At 53.4% G+C, this 22,085-nt stretch overlaps 5 protein-coding genes across 5 annotated transcripts; 2 read left to right on the forward strand and 3 right to left on the reverse strand.

Moving 5' to 3' along the window:
* Positions 1–240: 240 nt before the first annotated feature.
* Positions 241–4,889, reverse strand: SLM5 (asparaginyl-tRNA synthetase; the record flags this gene model as incomplete). The annotated part of the gene is made up of 4 exons (XM_062872889.1): positions 241–4,305; positions 4,370–4,487; positions 4,552–4,630; positions 4,832–4,889. The coding sequence occupies 4 exons, from the start codon at positions 4,887–4,889 to the stop codon at positions 3,145–3,147; spliced, it is 1,416 nt and encodes a 471-aa protein (XP_062731408.1). The 3' UTR covers positions 241–3,144.
* Positions 4,890–5,338: 449 nt separating this feature from the next.
* QC761_508790 (uncharacterized protein) lies at positions 5,339–8,083 on the forward strand. Its single transcript, XM_062880087.1, has 3 exons — positions 5,339–6,780; positions 6,840–7,091; positions 7,146–8,083. The coding sequence occupies exons 1-3, from the start codon at positions 6,588–6,590 to the stop codon at positions 7,700–7,702; spliced, it is 1,002 nt and encodes a 333-aa protein (XP_062731409.1). The 5' UTR covers positions 5,339–6,587; the 3' UTR covers positions 7,703–8,083.
* A 2,573-nt stretch (positions 8,084–10,656) lies between these two features.
* Positions 10,657–13,721, reverse strand: QC761_508800 (uncharacterized protein; the record flags this gene model as incomplete). Its single annotated transcript, XM_062880088.1, is given in 3 exon segments — positions 10,657–12,747; positions 12,763–13,516; positions 13,576–13,721. 3 exon segments carry the CDS (start codon positions 13,719–13,721, stop codon positions 10,657–10,659), a joined length of 2,991 nt encoding a protein of 996 aa, XP_062731410.1.
* Positions 13,722–14,129: 408 nt separating this feature from the next.
* Positions 14,130–17,743, forward strand: SFB3 (COPII coat Sec23p-Sfb3p heterodimer component). The gene is made up of 2 exons (XM_062880089.1): positions 14,130–16,359; positions 16,412–17,743. Exons 1-2 carry the CDS (start codon positions 14,538–14,540, stop codon positions 17,629–17,631), a joined length of 3,042 nt encoding a protein of 1,013 aa, XP_062731411.1. The 5' UTR covers positions 14,130–14,537; the 3' UTR covers positions 17,632–17,743.
* Positions 17,744–18,267: 524 nt separating this feature from the next.
* Positions 18,268–22,078, reverse strand: UTP22 (U3 snoRNP protein; the record flags this gene model as incomplete). The annotated part of the gene is made up of 2 exons (XM_062880090.1): positions 21,436–22,078; positions 18,268–21,384 (listed from the first exon to the last, which is right to left on the reverse strand). Exons 1-2 carry the CDS (start codon positions 21,673–21,675, stop codon positions 18,268–18,270), a joined length of 3,357 nt encoding a protein of 1,118 aa, XP_062731412.1. The 5' UTR covers positions 21,676–22,078.
* Positions 22,079–22,085: the final 7 nt, after the last annotated feature.

The raw sequence follows: 22,085 nt of genomic DNA on the forward strand, positions 1-22,085 counted from the left end.
TGTGATATCACCGAGGTGTTTGGAAGAAGAAGTGGTGGCTTCTCGGCACTTGATTGCGGTACCTAGGTAGGCACTGATCTCGAGGATGGATGACAAGGCAGGAGCAGAGACGGGGGGAGTGTTCATCAATACTTTTTGTGTCTGGCCATCAGATATGACGGTGAAATAGGCAACGGTATGTGCAGCAGGGGGTCTTGCTGAATTGCCAGCAATAAACAAGAACAACAGAACATCTTCCAAGCCTCTCCAAGCATTCAGACTCCCGTTGGAACCTTCATGAGTCTGCCCTTCAACATTTACACGTGGCTAATAGGCAGCAGCGAACGAACAGTTCTAGGCACTCGTATTGACAAATGCCTAGACAGCACTCTTTTCCATCTCCAATAACCATTGCATCTAGGCATCAAACAACCCACCAACCAACATCCACACGCCCAACCACCCATTCAATATCAACCCTTCAAAAGCCAAGTTTCTCGCCAGCCCCTTTCCCACCTCCCCAAAACCGCAAACATCTCCTGAGCCAAGCTATACCAAGCACCAACCACCTCTGCTGGCAATATAAGCCCTATGAACTCTACAAAGCCAAGGCAATGCTTCCAACACTCAACCGCACCTTCTCCGAGGCTGGATAAAGAGACTCTACCTGACCGGTTAAAATACCTTAAGCCCTACTGAAAGCCAAGATGGAATAAACACAGGGCCAAGCATTCTCGCGTAAAACGAGAAAACCTAGGTGCCTGCGGCAGAATTAGTCATCCCGTTGTTGTAGCAGCCAACCGAGAACGCCACGCAGAAAAGGTTGAATTGACGCAGATCGAGATTCAACGCTCTTTGTTGCCTTGGCAGCAAGTAGGTAAGAACACAAGAGATTTTGGTAGTTGATAATTCTGCGTGTTGTTATGAAGAAGGATGTGAATTGTGTCTCTTGTGATTGGGACGGACTAGGTTTGGGCAACATGAGCATCAATACAGGGGGGTGGAAAGGGTCTTGTTGATAGGAACATCGTTCATGTGTTTGTAGATGACCTATAATGACACGCCTCTCCTACATAAAATCTGGCAGTATGAGAAAGGTCTCTTTGGTAGGGGCGTTTCTGGATGTGGAGAGAGAGACAGAGAGAGAGAGGCCTACAAAAGATGTCCGGTGAGCAACACAGCTCAACATGCCCCTTGGTACCTTAGGTATTACTATAAATCATCATCATCACCCTTTGCCACTGGCCTGCAAAGTTATACAAGCACTGCAACAGACGGGTAGAATCCTTCACCGACGTGTCAAGAAGCCATTATCCAACAACCCCCCAAGCTCATCACCACAGACCACCGCCATCCCCCGCTGGTGCATCTATACGAGCCTGTCCACAGAATTTCGGTAATGTAGCCCATCTCTGGAAGGAGGGGGGCTTTGCGTCTTCGGTCGGCTGTACATCCTTCCTGCGATATGAGTCAGTATTTATCTTTGTATCTCGAGATTTGGGGGTGAAAAAGGGGAGTGGTGACGATGGGGGGTATCGTGCTTGTCTCGCGCCCGAGCAGGAGGGAATCGATAAGATAGAACCGAGATGGAAGGGGATCTTTCCTCTCTTGAACTAATGTTAGACGGGGCCATGGCTCTGCTGGAACAAAGACTTAGCTTATCCAAGTTGTGATGATGTACATGTTATGAGTAGGTATATGGTCTCAGGGTTTCTATGACAGTCTGTGTGTGTGACAGCCTCTAGACGTAAAGAGATCCCTGTCAAGGGGAGGTTTGCAAGGAGAAATATCAACGTTGACAGACTATCTGATGAGCGACGTGCTTAAAGGGATCCAGTACGAAAGCACCTGATGAGGATGTGTGACGGGACCTCTCTATCAACAGCCCACAAGGATGTCTAAGAGGCGGAGGCTGAGGCTGAACACCACGATAGTTGCCATAGTGGGTTGTCTTACGAGCTCGCTGACGTTATCACTTGGTCACTTCTACTAACTGGAGGTTGTGACTGGAAATGTATGGCTGGCCTTGTGGTGGTGTTGGGAGCAAAGGTTATCATCCAGGGGTTACGATGTGCCTTCTCGCTTGTCTCCCCGCCGAGGCGATGAAAACAAGAGCACCAGGTTATTGAGCCCCTTAAGGAGCAGCATCGTGTGGAAAAGCAGCTCCACAGCTCCACTCCATGCCCATGGACGGAATGCTTGAGGTGGTCAGTTTGTGCCTCCTTCGCATAGTCATTACGAGGCACTCGACTATACCCACCCATAACAAGACAACTGGCGAGCACGCCGACATCTCATCCTATCACCACAAGACCTCAAAAGTTCCCAACAGTACTACGGCCGAGCATCATCAAACTCCAAAAGTCCATCAGGGTCCAAGACACTTGTCCCTGCCAGGCAAAACGAGGCGTCGGTCAGGATAGACATCCATAAACATCAAGCACTCAAAATAAATGAAGAGGGCAGGAAATAAAACTCCGTCATCTGAAACCAGATTTCTACATGGTGATCTCACCGACCCACACATAAAAAGACCAACAAGCCCCGCGTTGACCGCTTCTTCGAGAGCCCGAGACAAGCAAGACGCAAAGCGGCAGCTGCTCACCGGTTAGCAGTCAAATCGACAACGTATATACCCTGTAGCAAGATGTCTTGAGCCCGGGGAGGGAGTCAGGGAGGGAAATGATCCATGGGGGTTGTTATTCAAAACTTGGATTGAGCTGGGTATCTTTTGAGGTTGGTTGGGGAAGGCGCGCCGGCCGCAGATCAACTGATCTCGACTTTTTGTATGCACGCAACCGGAGTCGCGCGCCTGGACCCAGTGAAGAGGAGCGGTTCGCTGCTTCCAACATCATCTAAGGCCGTAAAGATGGTAACGTCGCACACGGGTAGATTCCATTGTTGAGTAGCCGTGTCAAATCTGACATGAAGGCCGATGTCCCTCGCGTGATGTGCGCCTTCGGGTGGATCTCGTCGGTATTGGCAGGGGGACCAAAATCACGCGTTTCCAATCAGGGACTTGGACCGCCGAGAGGAATGACGGTGATATGGTGTCACGAGGTGCGGGCAGGCAAGCCATGACGGCCAGGTAGGTAGCACAGAGGGCACAGTGAACGGCACCAAAGATGTGAATGAAAGACATCCCGATCCCTTAATGCCATGCTTTTAACAGTCGCATCGCCCATACCAGCGTGGGAATGAGACAATGTCTCGCACCGTTTGAACCCCCGACAGATAGCTCAGCAGCCGATCGAAGCCCAAGCCAAACCCACCGTGGGGAGGGCATCCCCATCGACGCAGGTCGGCATACCACTGAAGGCCGTTTCCAGAATCGTCCTCGGATGCAGTTTCTGACGGAGACTTGATGATCCCTTGACGCGTCATGATGTCCAACAGAGGTTCCAACTGGTGCTCACGCATCGACCCACCCGCAATTTCACAGAGTTCGGGAACAAGCAAGTCGAAACAGTCGACCGTGACTCTGGAAGGATCTTCGGAGCCGGGACCCCGGGTTGGGCGCATGTAGAAGGCCTTGATATCACGGGGGTAGTTGGTGACAAAGACCGGCCGGTCCTTGCCAACCGTCGAAGCGATGAACTTTTCATGCTCAGACTGCAGGCCGGCGCCCCAAACCGGCTTGTGCTCGAACTTGTCTTCATGCTGCTTCAAAATGTCAATAGCTTCCGTGTATGTGATACGGGGCCAGTCTGGCTGCATCAAGCCCTGCCAACGACGGTCAACCTCTCCCGCCGGAGCCAGATCTTGGCCAAAATGGGGTGTCCGTGTCAGCAAAGATTTGACCGTGTCTGATTGGTATAAATCCGTGCCAAGTTGACGCATCATGTCCTCAGCGAGGTCCATGACGGAGTTCATGTCGTCGACGAAGCTCATCTCTGCTTCAAGCATGTAGAACTCGCTGAGATGTCTTGATGTATCGCTCTGCTCTGCGCGGAATACAGGGGACAGGGTCCAGACATTGCCGACTGACTGTGCAAGAGCCTCTAGATGAAGTTGGGTCGAAACTGTGAGGTACTTCTTGGAGCGGAAAAAAGAATCTTGTGAATCAGCAGACTCCTTGCCAGGTTGGCCAGCCATGTCATTGGCCGGGTTCAGAGTAAAGACCTCGCCCGCACCCTCACAATCGGACGATGTGATGATGGGCGGGTGTGTCTGTACAAAATCCTGGCGAGCAAAGAACTGAGTCAACGAAGTTACGGCTTCGGACCGCAATCTCAGCAAGAGAGCATTGAGCGGTGTTCTCGGCCGCAAGTGCGGCAAAGTACGAAGGTACTCGGGTGTCTGATATTTCTTTTGAATGGGAAATGTCTGGAGAGCAAACTGTCAGAAATGGGTGGGTGTCGTGTGTGCGTATGCCATGGGAGCCACATACCTTGGCATCTGAAGAACCCAAGACCTTTACCTCCCTGACTTGCAACTCGTGGCTTTGTGCGGCGCCAGGAGAAGCAACCCAGGAGCCGGTGAGTCGGACGGCCGCGCCGACAGTCAGGCTACAGATGTCGGAATCAGCAAGATGAACAACCGAGACAGACGTGTCGGAATGATTGCTCCCACCCTTCAGCCAGACCGGACTCGATAACGGCCTGCAGAGGATCCAGCGAGGAACCATCGGCGAGCGAGACAAAGCGCCAGGCTTTCAGGCCACGGACAGACCGGACATAGCCGTGGACAACCACATTGTCGACGTTTTGCTCAGGTTTCCACTTGAGCAGCTGAGAGATGGCACGGGCTGGCTGTACCGGTACTGGTGCTGGTGCTGGTGCTGGTGTTGCGGTTGCTTGGTGTGATAGACATCGACGGGAGCTGTGACTCGGGCGCGAGAGCATTGAGATACGCGAGACAAGGGGACTTGCTGATGGCCGCATGGCAGACCCCAGAACGGAGGGCCGCATTGCTGCTCGGATCTCTATCGAAAATAAGCGTATGAGCTAGAATGGACAAAGTAAAAGAATTCCAGATCAAGCGAGGTGCATCCTGGTCCCGTCTGTCGTCCACCACATACCTAGGTATCTCGTGGTGAGTGAGTGAGTGAGAGAGAGAGTGTGTGAGTGTGTGTGAGAGTGTGTGTGTGTGTGTTAGTGTGTGTGTGTGTGTGTGTGTGTGGTTGTGATCTTGGCATTTTTTCTACATGGAATGGATGGGGCTATTCTGAGAAGTGGGGATGGCTTGGAGTGGGGGCAGCTAGTAGCTAGGTACCCGCTGGGTCGTCCCATCTTTGATCCGAACCTCACCTGCCGTTCTCGAGACGTCTCTCGTTGGTGATTGGTCGGAATTCTTGCCTGTCACCATCACCTGGCTCCCTGGCTGCTGCTGCCGTCACTGACGGCGTGCCATCCAACCACTAATTATGGCATCAAGACCTGGAAAGGGTGAAGCCTCATGCAACCCGTCGATACCACACCTTTTCTCCATCTGAAAAATACTCTCATTCTGGAAACCTCCGCTGCGTCTTCTCTCGCACTTCCGAGCCCTGGAGCCATCAACCGCCATCCATCATCCATCATCCATGGCGATCACTTGCCCCGCTCCCGACAATGGATCACACCCCCTCTTTTTCTAGCAGAAGCACCAGAAGCAGCCCCGCAAGGGAATAGTCCGTCATGGAAGTGTCAGACATGCAGCTTTTCGCATCTTTTTGCTCTTTAGGTTGGAAAACCTCCCTCCATCTTTCACTCCCCCACGGCCCGCGTGTCGATCCTGTATTGCTGAGAGATCCTCGACGAATTGCCGTCTCATTCGATCGAACTGAGAGGAGGGCCCATGTCTTGCCCTCATTGGTCTTCACCGCAACTGCTTGGTCTATTGGTTTCAGCAGCTGTCCGGGGTTCACTTCGGACTCGATGAGCTATTGATGGCCGCTCTTGTGTGCCATGTATATCTCCTCGCTGGTCTACTTGGCACGCATACACACAGGCGCGGGCCAATGTCTTTGGTTCCCAAGAGGCGCTGGAATACCAGATTGACTCAGACTCAAGATGGCGCACTCGATGCGACACAGCAGACACTCGCAATTCCATGAGTCTCGGCAGCTTGCGTCGGCCTGAGGTCCATGGCAAAACAGCTTTTGCTCTGTCCTCCCTCACAAGGTCCCGGCTTTCCGTCGACCTCGAGGGCTCTTGCGGTGTGTCGGGGCCGGCCATGTCTGAAGGCTGGCTCTCTCTTTCAACCAAGCTGGAAGCTGACGAAACAAGTTGTTTTGGCTCTTTCTTTGCTTTTTTGCATGTTTCAAACCGTCGAGTTACACGGGGGAAAAAGAGGGTTCTGCTGCAACATGGACACATGGACTCGGTCAAAGCAACAAGGTTGCCATCCCAGGCCGCTGTCGTCTTGTGGGCTTTGGAGATGTCGGACATGCTTGCTGTTATCGGCACATATAAAGTAGCTGGATCCCTCCCAGCTCATGTCTGTTTTCAGTCTGTCCATCAGCAGCAAGCACAAGCAAGCAGTCTGAACTAGAACTCGGACTTGGTTTGGTCATATTGTGCCGTCTCTACCAGGACTATAGTCTTTTGACAGTCTAGGACTACCTTCTTCGCCGCAAGCAAACAGCCCCCCCAAAGACAACACACACACACACACACACACACACAATGCCTTCCTCCAGCTCCAAATCCTCCAAGCCCAAGCCCTCCGAGGTTGCGTCGGAGACAAAAAAGTACTACACACCCTTGATCAAACACGAATACGCAAACCGATGGCAGACCTGTTCCTACATCTGCCGTCAGCCTCTGATAGATATCCAGTTCGAAGACAGGCCCCCTAGTGTGACACCCCCCATTTTTTGTAAGCACGACGCTCCACTGCCGGACACCATGTCATACAGCATGCTAACCCGAACTCAGACGTGTCCACGGGTGACCCGGTTGACATGACGATCAACTGGCAGATCCAATCGGGGACTTCTATCCCCTTCATTTGCGCGGCAAACGACAGGCGTCCCGGAGGCGACTGGGAGACCGGGGCGGTTGGCTACGAGGAACGCCTCTGCCGGCGAAGCACCCTTGCAGCGGCCTTGGCTACCCCAGGGCAGGGTTCTGACCTCAACGACCACTATCCCATCCCCATCTGTGCCGGGATCATGTCTCAGGATGTTGGTAAGTGTTCTGACCTGTTGCCTGCCTGCTGCTCGGCACTAACACGGCTCACAGTCGTCTTCCGAGGGCCCCACGATAAGTACGAGAAGCTCCCGCTGGAGCAATGGCGATCTCTCCCGGTTGTCTCCGTCCCACCACCGCGGTGGCCCAAACTGACGCAGAACGGCACAAAATACTCGTTTGCCGACGAACGGGAGATGGTCAGGGACAAGCTTCGGGGTGCTCTTCGAATCTGCGCCTACTATCGCTATGACACCGTCGTGATTGGAGACTTTGGGTTGGGCAATGGCTACCGGAACCCACCACAAGAGCTAGCGGAGCTCTGGCGGGAAGTGTTCCTCTACGACCCCGACCTCCGAGGCCGTATCCGATGCGTCATGTTTGTCTTTGAAGATCCCGCTCAAAGCACCATGCAGCTCATCCTTGACGAGATTGCCAAGAAAGCCAAGGGGGGTTCATCCAGCAAGTCGAAGAAGGGCGGCTCCAGTTCTTCCAACAGCAATTGCCCCACCGACTTTCAGATATTCAACCAAGTATTCGACAGTGCCGAGATCCAGAGAGTAATTGCAAGGCCGGATGCGAGATATGGGTTAGACAATCTTCTTGTCTAATAACTAAGCCTTTCCTTTCCTACCCAGTCGGTTAGGCGTTTGGAGTCAGGTCGGTCCAAAATCATTTGCGGATTATGCCAGCATTTGTTTGTGGGAGTGTGTGCAACAAAAAAAACTCCGTTGTGGTCTGCTCTTAGGGGGTTCACGGTGTTTGATTTCTCTACATATTTCTCTTCTCCGGTTTTTGTTCCATCACACATCACAGCACGCTGGATTGGCAGCTTGGCTGTAGGCGTTGGCCATGGTGGGGTTGGTCCCATATCACTGTTCATCATTATCCTAATATTGTGTGTTCTCAGAGCCAAATAATACGTTATTAAACCCCTGCCATTGCTGTCATCCCTTGCTTACCTTGTGGCTATCAGGAATTCCTGCTTTTCTGACAGTCCTGTCCAACGGAGAACGCCACAGACTGGGCTGACAAGAACCCCGAGGGCCTGGACCTTGGGTTGCGGGCCGATCAGGTTGTGCTGACCGGGTCGACGGCAATAACAGTACCGTGGAACAGAACAAGGCAAGTCATACGGACGCACCCCACCCTTGCCGATTTGACAGGTTTGCATGTTGGTTCGACATCACTGCTCTCTGGCGACCGGCTGTCACATTTCTAAATCCCGGACATGGGAAAGACAGGCATTGTGGTCTGCATGAGATTTTCTCGAGGAACACAAGTTGATTGGCGTTTAGAAGGAACCGGTCAAGAATGCGCGAGATTTCCCCCAAAAGGCCATGGTGGCGAACGAACGCACTGCATACTTGATACTTGTGAACCCTCACCGGGGCTCCGGGGCTCCTGGTTTGGGATGGGTCTGCATATAAGTTGCTCTTGCGGCATGCTGAAGCGAATAGAGTCAAGCCGGCACAGAAAGGAAAAAGAACACCTAAACCACGCAGGCCTTGATATCATTCAACAGCAGCAAAAACCGAACCACCCCCTGCCCTGTGCGCATGTGATATCGAAGTTCTTGCGGAGGGGACGTGGTTCGACACGCAAAAGCCCGGGCGAATAGGAGGAGGCGGTGTGAAGCAAGGAGGCTGTCATGTTTGCTTTATGGGCGTACATGATACATGGCATACTGCATGGGACATGGGACGTGGGCTTGGCTCTAGCTGTACAAGGTGAGGTGCATTGCATATACGCTAGCGCTCCCAGCAAGGCATCTCGAGAAGAATGCACATATCCGCTTCCGTACCACAACCTACCTTATCTTCCCTCCCGCACACACACACATCGTCTTTTTCTCTTTCCCCCCACCGAATCACTATGTCATTCCTATAGGTATACCTACCTCCACCCAACCTTCAGCACCCATTCTTCTTTTGCTTCTTCGGGCACCGGCGTATCCCCGGCATTCACTCCTTTTACGAGTCCTCGTCTATCATTTGTCCCCCCCCTCCCACCCCCCCCCCCATATCACTGAAACGTGCCTCCTCAAGCCACCACAATGCGTCAATTCTCGTACGAGAAAATAATGGCACGTTTCCAGAAATATTGAACCACCACCTACGTACACTCAGGGTCCTTTCCCAAGGGACCCCCCTCATCAACCACAAAACCAGGACTTAAAACTCCCTCCAAAGGCCACGTTCGAGACAGGTCCCACAAAATGGATATGTACCACATCCCACAACGTGAGTCGATAGCCGCGTGCTGTGTAAGTGTAATCATCACACAACACAAACATAAAACCCAACTCTATAAGCAAAAAAAGAAAAAATAAGAGTGTATTTTTTCTCCTACTCGGTACCGCTCTGTATGTATGGTCCCGTGGGTTTGCTGCAGTGTTGGATGTCTGAGATCGAGTGATACAGATCGTAAACAAGGAAGGTAGAAAAAAAGCCATGTACCGCTCCTCAAAACTACGAAGCACGGAAAGAAAGAACGGAGATAGCGCTGACTGCGGGACTGCAGAGGAATTTCTCACTTGGCTGCTAGTCTCTGTTTTTTTTTATTCAACAACGACAGCTGGAATAATGTGCTGTGATGTATAGCTGCCCAAATGGAAGCTAACAACCTGCCTTGAAAGCCACACGTGCCATACAAAAAGAAAAAAAAAGACCTTTGACAAAAGAAAATAGACGCCTTCCACCCCCTCATCTGTACCTGTATACCCAACCAACCCCCTCTTTAGCTAGGTAGTTCCCGTCAACAACGAACCCCCTATTAACCCCCTGAGTTTCTCCCACCCCCCATCCGCCCACGTGATCTGATCACCAACATGCATTCAGCCCCTGATGCATCACCAAGGAAAATTCCATGGTGATCATCACCTAACCTCCAATAAAGCAAACATACCTGCCTTTTTCCCTGCTATCCTATCATATCCAACCAACCACACACTCCACCCAACCAACTGCATCATCCGCAAAACAGCAGAGATGTGATATGTGAGAGGTCATGTCGCTGTTTATGTATGTACCTATGCTAGCCGCTTTTTTCTACTCCCCACCAATGAGACAGGGACAAGACAGACATCAGAAGAAAGAAAAGTTTTCATGATGAAAAAACCTTTCTCTGCTCGGGTTCTTGTGAGCGTGCCGAAGAAAGCAGCCGAGGAGCCGAGGGTAAGGGGGGAGATATCGCTTGCCGGTGTCGGCGGAAAAAGAAGAAAGCAAACAAGAGAGAGAGAGAGAGAGAGAGAGAGAGAGAGAGAGAAAACAGGAAGCACCTTGGAGGGGTGGGATGGAAGGATGCATACCTAGGAACCTGAAAGCTCAGTTCTCACCAGTCCATAAGGTAGGTAGCCACTTTGGCAACAGCGTTTCACCTAACAAAGCTGCTCTGGCAATTCGGGATGGTTTGAGGGGTCTAACAAGATCTCACCCCCAGTTCACAAAATTTCTCCTCACATCACACTCAAAACTGGCAACCAAACATTCCTTTCACGTTCCTATTGCTACCTTTGTAACCATAATATTACCCCTTTCCCACCAGTACAACCCCCCTCCGTGTTCTACGCCCCCGGCACAACAGCCAAAACATCATAAATCTTCTCCCTCACCGCATAAAACGTCCCCCTCCCCCCCCCACCACCCCCCATCAAACTCCTCCCACCCCCAGGCCCAACCGCAAACGGCAAGGCCACGCTCTCCAACTCTATCCTCCCAGCAGCACTCTTCCTAACCGCAACCGTCTCGTCAATCAACAGCGTCCCCTCCCCCCTAAACTCCGCCTTGTGCCCAGCATGCAACATCGCCCTCCTCAGATCCGCCAGCCTCAGATCCCCCGCATGAAGCGGTTGCGAAGCCGCCTTCACCGTAGCCGTAGCCGCCAGGTTAACCGGTAGCACATCCACCGTAGGGAGGGTGCGCGGGTTGGCATCATTATTGACCGTGGTCAACGCCATACTCGAAGAAGGCGACCCCCCTTCTTCCGTCTTCTGCCGTTTATTCCCCTCATCGTTGGGGTCGTCCGAGGGAATAAACCCCCCTCCGGGAAGTAGCACACCCGTAATAGTAGCAATGCCCAGCCCATTAACATCCTGCCATTTGAGCTTCTTGGCCAGATAATCCGAGAGCTTCACCACCCAGGCGTTCGTGTCCACCGAGGCATTCACAAACGTCCCCACCGGGGGTGTAAACACATCCACCGTCGCCGATTCATTGGACGAGTTAGCCGCCAGCTGCGCAGAAAGCAACTTCTTGCAGTCAGCCGCAAGAGCCTGTGATTCCTGCTCCGTTCCGGCGACGAGAACCAACCGACGGGGCTGGATGAGCGGGATGAGCATATGCAGCGAGCGTTTATCGTGCAGACCGGAGAAGTCGACAAACGCGATGCGGAGGTTGACGCTGATCTTGTGAGTGGTCATGACGAGCTTGGCAGGTCCGAGGACGGGGGCGTCTTCTTCCTCGTCCAGTTCGTCTACTTCTTCCGTCTGGTGACCATTTCCTTGGGCGCCAGTGGCGCTGGCATCGTCTGGCTCATCCGAGTGGGCACGGGCGGGTTGCTTTTCCCGTTTGCTGTTCGCCGTGGCCTTGTTGGCGGCGTTGACGGCAATGAGACTTCGTTTTTTGCCCAAGCTGTCTTCTTGTTTGGTCTTGGCTGGGTCGGTTTCTTGCCTGTCGGCTACTTCTCGTTCTTCGGCGCGGAGGTAGTCTTCTGGTCGGATGAGGTCGCCAAACTCATCGTGACGTCTTCGTTGGGCTACTGCTGGGAACATGGCTTCTCGCCCCTTTTTACCCCGGACTTCGTAGTCATACACACCCCGCTTCTTGATGAGGATGTTGACACCCAAGTCTTCGTCGTTTAGGACGACCTTCTTTCGGCTGGCTTGTTTGATGTTGGCAGAAATATTGAGTGCTTTGCCCTGTTGTTCCGTCTCCGACTCCTCAGACTCGGTGGACGTGTCGGAGAGAGCATCGTTCAAGTCGGTCCAGGCTTCCCAAGTCATTCCACTTCCGCCATGTGAGGTGGCTTGCAGTTGTTGTTTTGTCGCAAGCCACTGTTGGTAAACACTGAGATCGTTACCTTCCAGCGCCTGTTTTGACGCATCAGCAATCTCTAGTTCTCGCCCACCGGCGTAGACCTGTTCAAAGGTCTCGCCACTGGTGGTCTGCTCTGTTGCTACACCGTCCTTTCTCTCCTTCCACCACTCCCAGAGTGTCCTGGCAATCGATGGCTTGTTCTCGTTCGGTGCTGGCTTTTCGGTTAGAAGAACAAGATTTCTTGCGTCACCGGCAATGGACTTGAGAACCTCCTTCGAGAAGCCCCACTCGAGGCTGGAATCTGTAGCTAGAATAACCCGGCCTTTTGGTTCAAGATCCTCCAGTGCTTGCTTAAGAACCCACGAAACCTGTCCCTTTCTCTCTAGCAGCCGCAGGTGCTTAAAGTCGAATGGTCCGGCCACCTTATGGTCGTGATGATGTCCGCCCCTCTGGCCCCTACTGTGGCTTTCCTTGCCACCAGCCGCGGCTTCAAACTCCCTCACAATCTTGTCGTCCATCCACTCGAACAAGCTCCTGGCGTGCTTCAGAGTACTGCCGATGTTGTGACCGGCCAGATACAGCTGCGCATTTCTGAATGTTTCGTTGTTGTTGTTGTTGTTGTTGTTGTTGTCCACCTCGTTCCTCCAGGCGTGCTCTAGAAGATATGAAAGCTCCAAGACTCTGGCACTTGAATCGACCGGTATCAGGACTGTCCCTCCTCGCGCAATACAGAGCTTGATCGATTCCAAGAGTTGCTCATCACGCTTCGCACGAGAGAGGGTGGCGTCGGGTGTTCGGCTGCTGCACACCAGAGCTGTTGGTTTTCGGAGTTGTTCGATGACCTCGGTGCTGCCTCCCCCGCCATGCCCACCGCTCAGCCAAGCGGCACCTGAAAAGACATTTTCCTTGCCTTGGTTCCAGTCGACGGCGTAGACAATAGATTCGAGCCCGTGCTGAATGTGCCAGATGGCTCCACCGAGTGTCCGTCCCGAATTGTAAGCTGTGACTGTCAAGTTGGTGATGTCTGGGGAGAATGGCGAGGATCGAGGCTGTTGTGGTTGTGAGTATTGTACGGCCTGAATATTAGCAAAGTATCGTGTGATCTCCTCGGGGGATGGTGGCTGAAGCAGCAGGTTGGGGTTCAGTGATGGGGCCTGAGATGATGCGTAGGCCACTTCGGCGAGTGAGGACGTTGGTATTGTCGTCGCAGCTAATGGGGTGGAGGCATAGAGATCTTGTGTCAGTGTACGGCCGAGATCAATGACTGGGCGTGTCGCATAGGCCGGGATGGTTGAGAACAGGGGGATATGTTTGCAGCAGTGCGCATAGGCTCCGATGTGGGCGACAGTCGCATGGGTCAGGAGGATGAATGATAGAGTCGGGACTTGTCTGGAATAAGCAGTTAGTGGCCATGCCCATTGAATCATATCTATGGAAGGAATCCATACTTTTCTAGTTCCCTGAGCTTTTCAACAGCAAAGGTCTCGTCCCAGCCGACATCCACCAAGATCTTGACACCCCCATCGAGTTCGAGTAGCGACTGTGATGCTGTGGACTCGGAGAGGGCACCTTGTAATGGGCAGAAGCTAAACATGGCTGAAGTAGTTGATGGATGGTGGTCAATTGCTGCCGGGAATGGCGCATGTTTTGTAGTCAAGTTTTGTTTCTGGCAAGCAATGAAGAAACCAAGGCTGAGCGCAGCAGAAATGCGCCAGAGACAGTCCCGTAAATGGAGAGCCTCTTGAAGCGCGTCACTGTAAATGGGACGCGACGGACTGGTAGCAGGCTGCAGGAAAGCTTATCGATTAAAGACAGGACGGGCTAGAGACACTGTGCCACTGATAGAAAACAATTACATGTGTTCTCCAGCTCTTTGCTTCCAACACAGTCCATTTAGCATCCTGTCCTAAGCGGTGCCGGGCGGCAGAATCATGGCACTGGCGCAAGGATCAAACCGGTCGGCGGAAGCTGCCGAGTGGACAGGTGGAGGTCCAGACGGCCAGGCACCGCCAACCCCTGCTTCCACCAGCCGCGGGGCCTCTCATGCGACAGCCAAAAAAGGACAGCTCGACCTTGAAGGCCAAGGTGGGACCCCTCTGTTATTAAGAGAGGACACTTTCTGGTTCTTCTGATTGATTGTGGCCAGCACCAGTCAGCTATAACACTCAAATCCCCGGTGACGATCTCGAGGACGACTTCTAGAACCCAAGCTTCGCCCAGCTCAAAACACTCCTCGATCGATTGATCCACAATTATCACCCCCTAGTGCCGGCCCCGTATCAGCAGCAAGCAACTTACATACAACGGCCAACTACCGAACGAAGCTCGCCAACAAGCCAAGCACCTGACCGAACGACTCGAGCATTGAACCGCCGATTTCCCATCCAGCTCCCGTCCCGAGACTGACAACATGGCCGAGTTCGGCATGTACCACGCCCTGGGTCAGGGGGAGAACATCGATCCCAACGATCCCCATCGTCGAACCCAACCAGCCGCTCCTCAGTTCCAACCACCAGTTGCCCCGAACCCCTACCAGCCCCAGGCCTCCTCCCCATATGGTGCGCCAACACCTCCGGCACAGCAGCCGTACTACGACACCCCTTCCCCAGCCGGTGTTCCCCCCCCGCCTCAGCTTCCGGGTTATGGAGCTCCCCCAGCAGGAGAGCCAGGTTATTTCCAGGGTCAGCAATCTCCTGCCGATGATGGTGGTTTGGCCGCTCAGATGGGAGGAATGAGCCTGGGTCCTGATGCGGGCCACGGTGCGGCGAGGAGGAAGAAGAAGGACCGCCATGCCTACCATCAGGTCGAGGCCGTGGGATCATCACAGCCCTTCAATGGCATTCCTCCAGCTGGAACACCTGCTACAGCCTTCCTCAACGCCGAGCCCTCGGCTGCCGGTGCTCGCTATGGTGGCTCTCAGTTCCCAGCGCCGGTAAGCCCGGGCTTCAATCCTGTTCCGGCTTCACCCGCCGAGTTTGCGGCGAGGGGTGGCGGCTTTGGTGATGCCACTGCCTCCGCCACCATGGTTTCTAGCGGGGGCCAGGACAGAGTATCTCCTGACGAGATGCCAAGTGTGCCCCTTTCCCGGGACTCGGTCCAGCAATACTTCCTCACCAACGTCTATCCTACCTTTGAGCGCCTGGTTCCCCCTCCCGCCACCACCTCCTTCGTCGCCTTTGACCAAGGAAACTCATCCCCCAAGTTTGCCCGTCTGAGTTTGACCAACATTCCCGCCACGGCCGAAGGACTGAAGAGCACAGCACTGCCCCTGGGTCTTGTGTTGCAGCCTCTTGCCCCTCTCCAAGCCGGCGAGCTGCCGATTCCCGTCTTGGACTTTGGTGATGCCGGCCCGCCCCGCTGCCACAGATGCCGTGCTTACATCAACCCCTTCATGATCTTCCGCTCTGGCGGCAACAAGTTTGTGTGCAACCTGTGCAACTATGCCAACGACACCCCTCCCGAATACTTCTGTGCCACCAGCCCCCAGGGTGTTCGCGTGGACCGCGACCAGCGCCCAGAGCTTATGCGGGGCACCGTGGAGTTTGTGGTGCCCAAGGAGTATTGGACCAGGGAGCCAGTTGGTCTCCGTTACGTTTTCGTCATTGACGTCACCCAGGAATCTTTCAACAAGGGCTACTTGGAGGCCTTTTGCGAGGGCATTCTCCGTGCTCTGTATGCTCCCGAGGATGACGAGGAGAAGGATGAGAATGGAGAGGTGAAGAGGAGGATACCGGCGGGCGCCAAGGTTGGCTTCGTGACTTACGACAAGGAGGTTCACTTTTACAATGTGAGCCCGTCGTTGGAGCAGGCTCAGATGATGATTATGCCGGACATTGAAGATCCTTTTGTTCCGCTCAGCGAGGGCTTGTTTGTGGATCCTTATGAGTCCAAGACGGTCATCACGTCTCTTTTGACAAGGCTGCCGCAGATGTTTTCGGACATCAAGAACCCGGAGCCGGCGCTGCTTTCTACCCTGAACGCGGTTGTGGGTGCGCTGGAAAAAACTGGTGGGAAGATTTTCTGCTCGTTGGCTGCGCTGCCTACTTGGGGTCCTGGACGTTTGTTCATGAGGGATGATGGAAAGCATCCTAATGGTGAGCCGGACAAGAAGTTGTTTAGCACGGAGCACCCGGCCTGGAGGAAATTGGCCGAGAAGCTGGTTTCTATTGGTGCTGGTGTTGACTTTTTTATGGCGTCGCCTTCCGGGGGTTATCTTGATATTGCCACTGTTGGTAAGTATTACCTTTGTTTGCTTATCGAAATGACCCGCTGACATGGAACTAGGCTATGTGTCTGCCACCACTGGCGGCGAGACCTTCTTCTACCCCAATTTCATTGCTGGCAGGGACAACACCAAGCTTTCCCTTGAGATCAAGCACGCCGTAACCCGTGAGACGGGCTACCAGGCCCTCATGAAGGTCAGGTGCTCCAATGGCCTTCAGGTATCGGCCTATCATGGCAACTTCATCCAGCACACATTTGGCGCCGACCTTGAGATCGGTGTGATTGATGCCGACAAAGCCCTTGGTGTCACCTTTGGCTACGACGGCAAGCTAGACTCCAAACTGGACGCCCACTTCCAGGCTGCCCTTCTTTACACCACCGCCTCCGGCCAGCGCAGAGTCCGCTGCTTGAACGTCATCGCTGGTGTTAGCGAACAGGCGAGAGATAGCATCAAGTTTATTGACCAGGATGCTGTCTACACTATTCTTGCAAAGGAAGCCTCCACCAAGCTTGCTACTACTAGCAGTAGTCTGAAGGACGTCCGGGCGAGTCTTACGGAGAAGACGATTGATGTCTTGGCCATGTACCGCAAGAATTTCCTGGCTCAGGCGCATCCACCCGGACAGCTGGTTATGCCGGAGAGGTTGAAGGAGTTTGCGATGTACATGCTTGGCATGATCAAATCTCGTGCTTTCAAGGGCGGTAATGAAACATCTGACCGGAGGGTGCACGAGATGAGGATGATTCGCTCCATGGGCTGCCTGGAACTGTCTCTCTACCTCTACCCGAGGATGATACCCATTCACAACCTCGCTCCCGAGGATGGCTTCCCCGACCCCGCCACCGGACACCTCAAGATGCCCCCTTCCATCCGCACCACCTTCTCCCGTGTCGAACCCGGGGGTGTGTACATTGTGGACAATGGCCAGCAGCTCCTCATCTGGTTCCACGCCCAGACGAGCCCGAACCTGATTGAGGACTTGTTTGGGCCTGGAATGGATGAGCTGAGGAAGCTGGACGCGTACACGAGCCAGCTGCCGGTGTTGGAGACGCACTTGAATGCGCAGGTGAGGAATATTTTGGAGTGGTTGAGGGGGATGAGGGGAAGCAAGGGGTTGACGGTGCAGCTGGCGAGGCAGGGGTTGGACGGGGCCGAGTACGAGTTTGCGAGGTTGCTGGTGGAGGATAGGAACAATGAGGCGCAGGGTTATGTGGATTGGTTGGTGGCGGTGCACAGGGGGGTGCAGCTTGAGGTGAGTAAGGGGACGAGGTTGAAGTGATCATGTCAGTGTGATTTGACAGGGTTGTGACGTGAGGAGGGGGGGGATGTGTGTGCTGACGAAAAGTGATTTATAGTTGACCGGTCAGAGGAAGAGGGAGGATAAGGATGGGGATGGGGGGGTTATGGGTGGTTTTACGGGGTTGAGAGCGGGGTATTGGTAGGACCGAGGACTTGGGGGAAGGGTTGAGGAGATGATGGGGAGTTGAGATGGTGGAAAGGGGGGTGAGTTTGTTGGAAGTAGATACCATAAAATGGAATTTGTGTCATGTTTTTTTTTTTTTTCTTTTTGCTCGATCTCTGGCATTCAATGACAATTGGGAGCGTGGTTAGTGATATCGGGTTACTTACTGGCTGCGGCTCTATGTAATCCACAGGGTGAGGTGAGTATATGGAGTTGGCTTAGGCATGACTAAACTGAACCAGAACCGAACTATAACTAGTTACACAGGTTTATAATGTCATAAGCTTGAGTGGGTTATTAGCTTGGGTGGGTTATTTCAATGACAATCTTTCGAGTCGTGTATACTGCAAGGGAGGATAATTGTTTATTAAAATTTCCAAACTCCAAATGATGCACACCTTTACCCTGCCTTCCATATACCACCCTCAAATTATGTCCAGCCAGTCAAACTACCTACCTCATCTCAATCCTCTCCACCAAATCCCCCCCCAACCTCGCCATCTCCCCCACCATCGCCTCCTTATTCATCTCCACCTCCACCTTGTCCTCCCCATCCCCCTCCTCCTGCTGCTGCCTCCCCGGCCTATAACTAGCCAACATCCCCCCCTTCAACACCCTCCTCTCCATCCCCGGATTCCAAATCGCCCCCACAACATTATCCCCCTCCCCACCCCAAAAAAACACCAACGGGCCCCCAAATACCTTCCCAAACTGCTCCAGCAAGACCTCCGCCGGGTGCGCCACCAAAGGGAGTAAATCCTCCCCAGTGACAACATCCAAATTCTTAAACTTACTCCCCCTCCCCTCCCCCACCTCCTCAGCAGGATCAACATTCTCATACGTCCTCATCGCATTCTTCAACGCTTTAGGATCAAGATGAATAAGCACGTCATACTCCTTAAGCGAAGGGACAAACAGCCTCCTCGGGTCGAGCAACAACTGCTCCTCCCTAACGACCCTACAAGCCGCCTTCGCCAGAGCCGTCATCCTCGTCGCCACCACCCTTGTCGGCTTCGGCTCATTGTTCAGACTTGTCCACGCGATACCGGTCGGCTCCTGGGTGGTGGCAACAAAGAGAACAGTGTGGTTCATCCCCGGGTCAATCTTCCTCCACGCTTCCATCCTTGTTACAATAGCAAAGTGGTCAGAGTTGGTCAGTTCATTCCCCGAGTCGATGATCAGTGGTTCTGAGCGCCAGTCCCAACGGGATAAAAATAGCAAGACGCGATTGAACCCGGTGGCGGGGGAGGAGGGTGCGTCCCAGGGGTAGGGTGACAGGAAGATGTGCAGGGTGACGAGCTCGATGAACTCGGGTGTGAAGTGGATGGAGAGTTTATGGCTGTTGAACCAGTGTTTCACCAGTCTTATCGTTGGGCCCAAGGCGGGGAAGCGGGTGATGCTGGTGTTGATTGTTTGGTTGTGGAGTGGGAGGTTGTTGTATAACCTCTTGAAGGCAGCCAGTTGAGTCGTGGCTCTTTGTCGGAGGTATTGTTCCTGAGTCTTGTCCTTGACTTGTCGTTCGAGAAGGGACTCTTCCAGGTCGCTGTGGATGCGAAGGCGGAAAGCTGGGCCGGATTCATAGACCACGTCGAGGAAGGCGAGGTTTTCGGTTTCGAAGTGGGCGTCCTCGAGACCGACGTGGGTTTTCACCCCTTGTTTGCTGTTTTCGAGGAGGTTGCCGATCATGAGTAGGAAAGCAATCTTGGTCCTCTGGATAGCGGCGATGCTTTCGGGCCATTTACCCGAGGCTTCAAAGGAAATGACGCAGTCCATTGGGCGAGGCCCGGACTTGAGAGAGCCAAATACCGGAGGTTTGACAGAGGCATGCCGAAGTTCAGGGCAGACAGGAGCGATCTGACGAACGCGCAGGGGAAGGTCGTCGAGGTTGCGGATGTCGCGTTCAAAGGTGCTAAACTCTTTTCTTGCTACATTGTACGAGGTTGTGTCGGCGGGTTTGATGGAGAGGAGGACATCCAGGCCGTTGCCGTAGAAGCTGATGTCGTCCTCGAGATGACCAATACGAAGGTGGAGCGCGAGGATGTACCGCATGATCTCCTCGCAGATCTCGAATGGTGTTGTTGACTTCCAGACCAGTGTCTCACGGATCGTGTCCCGCTCAAAACGACGCAACTCGGCCTTGTCGCCCCAAAACCTGCGGAACCTGTCGCATTCCTCCTTCTCTTCGGCCGTTGCGCCAGCAGAAGGCCCCTTGTCCACCACGCGGCTCATATTGACGGGGTCAAACAGTACACCAACTTCCAGGGCGGCTCTTGTCTGGTCCTTGGGCTTTTCCGCAAGAGACCATTTTGGCTGCTCGGGAGTCTGAATATGAACAACCCTCGCTCTTTCACCCAGCTCCTTGTCGCCCAGCGCTCTCTTGAGCACTCTGTAAACCTTGCTACCGAGCTGCCAAATTCTGCCACGGGACTCGGAATAATCGTTTCCAATAACTTGGTCCAAAACATCGCTGTAGTTGAGGTGGGCAAACAAGTCAAACGTGTGAGAAGGCAGGTCGGCCCTGAGGATGAAAGTAGGCGTGAACTGGTCGGCAGAGCTGTCATTCAACAGGCTTCTGGTCCACTTGGCGTGTTGGTGCAGCAAAGCGGCTGACCAATGTCCCATCTTGAAAGCAACATTCAGCCCCCGAGAATAATCGTACAGGATCGGTCCAGACTCGATATGTTCCTCCAAATCAACATTTTCAGCGCCAAGAACGCATGGCTTCTCTGAAAAGTTCATCACTGACAAGAACTGAACCTGAGCCTTGAACAGTTGAGTGGCGCTGAGCGATGTCGACAACGCCGCATGCCCCATCCTTTGGCCTCCTTGAAGCAGAAGAGCGAGCAAAACCGACCACTCAAAGTGACCGAACCCGCCCTTGGAGATGTCACCGCCGAACCCTCTCTGCTGGAGCCATGTCCGTCCCAAAATACAGGCCTTCTTGAACGCGGCGCACTTCTTTTCGGTCTGGCGAAGAAGTTTCAGGTACGACAGGAAAGACCCCTCCGCGGTCACGGTCGAGTTGTAAAAGGCGGTAGGGTGCGCTGGCGTTTCCGATTCGGTGTCTCTCCCTCTTCGGACCAAGGAAGCGCCCAGATGAAGCTTCCCCTTGGGAAAGAAGCCCTCTGGGGCGCATGGGATGATCCGTATTCTGTACTGCAGACGCCCCTTCGATTCCTCATCCGTCGCTTCTGGTGACTTTGGCTGAATTGCGAGAACGGGAGTCAATGGGTTGCCGTTGAGGTACTCGTAGGATAGCTCGGCCTCGTTTCCAGACTCCTTTTGCAGAGCACTCGCAACAACAGCCAGGTAATATGCCCTCTTGTAAAAGTATCGCAGGTCGAGGTAATCCTTCTCTTGCAAAATCTCCTGCGGCAGAACCACAATCATGTCCACGCTGTGATCTTTTTGCGTCTTGACCATCGTTTTGGAAACATAGCTGCCGACGACATTGAACTGAGAGGGTTTGGCGAATGCGACTTTGTAGTTGGAGTTCTTTGGTGGTTGCGGATCGGGGAAGGGAATCTTGATCTTGGATTTCCTTTCGAATTTTGTCGCAGCCTCGAGAATCTGGGCCTGTCAGCCACCACACGCGCGCAGCAGCAAACTTGATGTTCTTACTGGGAGAGGTTCTTGAGACTTGATGGTCTCGATGGAACTCTTGATCTTGTGAAGCAATTGGTCGGCGCCTTCAAAAGCAGTCTTGTAGTTGATGCGCACTTCCTCCAACAACTCCTCGGCCTCTAGGATGAATGCTCTGGATCTGGAAACGCCGCCAGTCGAGACTGCTGCTTCGAGAGCTTTCCCAGCGCCATCCTGGCTGTGGTCGAGTTTTCTTCGTTTCGCCGGTCCGGAATCCATGTTTGCGGTGTTCGGAGACGTGTATAACGAGCTTCCTCCACAGATGCTGCTTCTCTTGCGACGCCAATTCCCCGACTTTTTTTCTGCTGGGATGTTGCGATAAGCTACTGCGATAAGCTAGAAAGAAGTCTTGGCAGTAAATTTGGGCGGAGGTCGGATTATCCCTGTCCGGCAGGCATCAAAATGTGGAGTAGAGGCCTTGAAGAGGTGAGTGGGGGTCGCTTTTCACTTCAAGAGCATCCCTCGAACAGTTTCATACCCAAGCACCCAAGGTGAGCTGGCACATGCTGCTTCTGGGTTTTAATTGATGGTGACTCGGAACTTGCAAGTACTGTGTAAAGTGAACCTGGACCTTCCCCGTGATCTATGGTAGGCACGTAGGGCTAGTTTAGGTCTGATGACGTTGTCCT

This window comes from Podospora bellae-mahoneyi, chromosome 5 (assembly GCF_035222275.1).
Source record: "Podospora bellae-mahoneyi strain CBS 112042 chromosome 5, whole genome shotgun sequence".
NCBI classification, from domain to species: Eukaryota; Fungi; Ascomycota; class Sordariomycetes; order Sordariales; family Podosporaceae; genus Podospora; species Podospora bellae-mahoneyi.